The sequence below is a fragment of the Vombatus ursinus genome, unplaced genomic scaffold (assembly GCF_900497805.2).
Source record: "Vombatus ursinus unplaced genomic scaffold, bare-nosed wombat genome assembly UNPS02014175.1, whole genome shotgun sequence".
In the NCBI taxonomy this organism is placed as follows: domain Eukaryota; kingdom Metazoa; phylum Chordata; class Mammalia; order Diprotodontia; family Vombatidae; genus Vombatus; species Vombatus ursinus.
This window is the reverse complement of record NW_020953953.1, coordinates 357,893-359,603: the sequence shown is the minus strand read 5'-3', so window position 1 is coordinate 359,603 and position 1,711 is coordinate 357,893. Positions and strand designations below refer to the sequence as shown.

The window sequence follows — 1,711 nt, the reverse complement described above, 5'->3', positions numbered from 1 at the left end:
ACCCTTCACTAAAGACTTAGATTATGCTGACCAGAAACCTGGCTAGACACAAAGATTGATGCAAGGAGTCTTCTCACAATTATACATCTCAAGCAACCCTGATGTGGTATCTGAAAACTGGCCTTATGCTGATCAAACATTTTATTGTTTACATGTTCCTTTGATCATTCACAGACAATTGGGGGTGGAGGGAGTGGAACACTTCCTTTTCTGATTTCAGGGAATTGCACCTAATTTCTGATTTCAGGGAATTTTCCCCCTCCCAACTTGAAAAGTCCCTAATCTCTCATCCAATTAGAATCAGACCACCTAATATTGTATTGTTTCCTTTTAATTAATTGACTATATTTGATTAATTGTTTTTAATGTATAAAAGTCTATTTCCCACAGTATTTGGGGTCCAGGCCTATGGTGAACAGATCTGGTCCCGATTTGTTAGGCAATTGGCATGCATTGCTTAATAAGTCAAAGCGCTCAGAAGTTCGAACCTTTGCTTCTTCAGTAATTAATTCTTTCACACGCCACACTACACTGTTTACATTCAAAAGGTTTCTCTCCAGTGTGGATTCTTTGATGTTAAGCAAGACTCTTTGTTAAGCCCTTTCCATGTTGATCATATTAATAAAATTTCTTCCAAGTGTGGATTCTCTGATGTGCAGGAAGACTGGATCTAATTCTGAAAGTCTTTCCACACTAACTGCATTCAAAAGGTGTCTTGCAAGTGTGGATTTTCTGATGGGCAACAAGATTGCCCTTCCATGTGACAGCCTTTCCACACTGATTTCTGTTCAGTGTGGATTCTCTGATGGGCACCAAGACCAGAGCTCTTTTGCTTTGCCACACTGATTACATTCATAAGTTTTCTCCTCAGTGTGGACACTCCCATGTACATCAAGACTGCGGATGATTCTGAAAGTCTTTCCACACTGATTATATTCCTAAAATTTCTCTTCAGTGTGGATTCTCTGATGGACATCAAGATGGTAGCTCCTTGTGAAAGCCTTTCCACACGGATTACATTTATAAGATTTCTTGCCACTGCGGACACTCTTCTGTTAAATAAGCTAAAAACAGTAATGAAAAGCTCTGCCACATTCATGACACTCATGAAGTTTCTCTCCAATGTGGATTCTCTGATGTGCAGCAAACCTGGAGCTCTTTGTGAAAACCTTTCCACATTAATTACATTCATGAGGTTTTTCTCCAGTGTGGATCCTCTGATGTTTAGCAAGACTAGAGCGGATTCTGAAAGTCTTTCCACATTGCATACATTCAAAAGGTTTCTCTCCAGTGTGGATTTTCTGATGTGCAGCAAGATTACCCCGTCGTGTAAAAGCTTTTCCACATTGGTTACACTGATAAGGTTTCTCTCCAGTGTGGATTGTCTGATGTACAGCAAGACTGGAGCTCTGTGTAAAAGCCTTTCCACACTGATTACATTCAAAAAGTTTCTCCTCACTGTGGATTCTCTGATGTGCAGCAAGACGGGATTTCCGTGTGAAAGCCTTTCCACACTGATTACATTCAAAAGGTTTTTTTCCAGTGTGCATTCTCTGATGTACAGTAAGACTAGAGCTCTTTGTGAAAGCCTTTCCACACTGATTACATTCATAAGGTTTCGCTCCAGTGTGGATTCGTTGATGGGCACTAAGATGAGAGCTCTCTGTGAAAGCCTTTCCACACTGATTACATTCATAAGGTTTCTCTCCAG

At 40.3% G+C, this 1,711-nt stretch overlaps 1 protein-coding gene across 1 annotated transcript in view; it reads right to left on the bottom strand.

The window, feature by feature from the left end:
- Positions 1-315: 315 nt before the first annotated feature.
- LOC114041531 (zinc finger protein 420-like) overlaps positions 316-1,711 on the bottom strand; it is a 22,982-nt gene continuing 21,586 nt past the window's right edge. Inside the window, exon 7 of the mRNA XM_027860021.1 lies at positions 316-1,673. Coding sequence (XP_027715822.1) covers positions 1,179-1,673 — 495 coding nt within the window. The 3' untranslated portion in view covers positions 316-1,178. The remainder of the gene's footprint in view (positions 1,674-1,711) is intronic.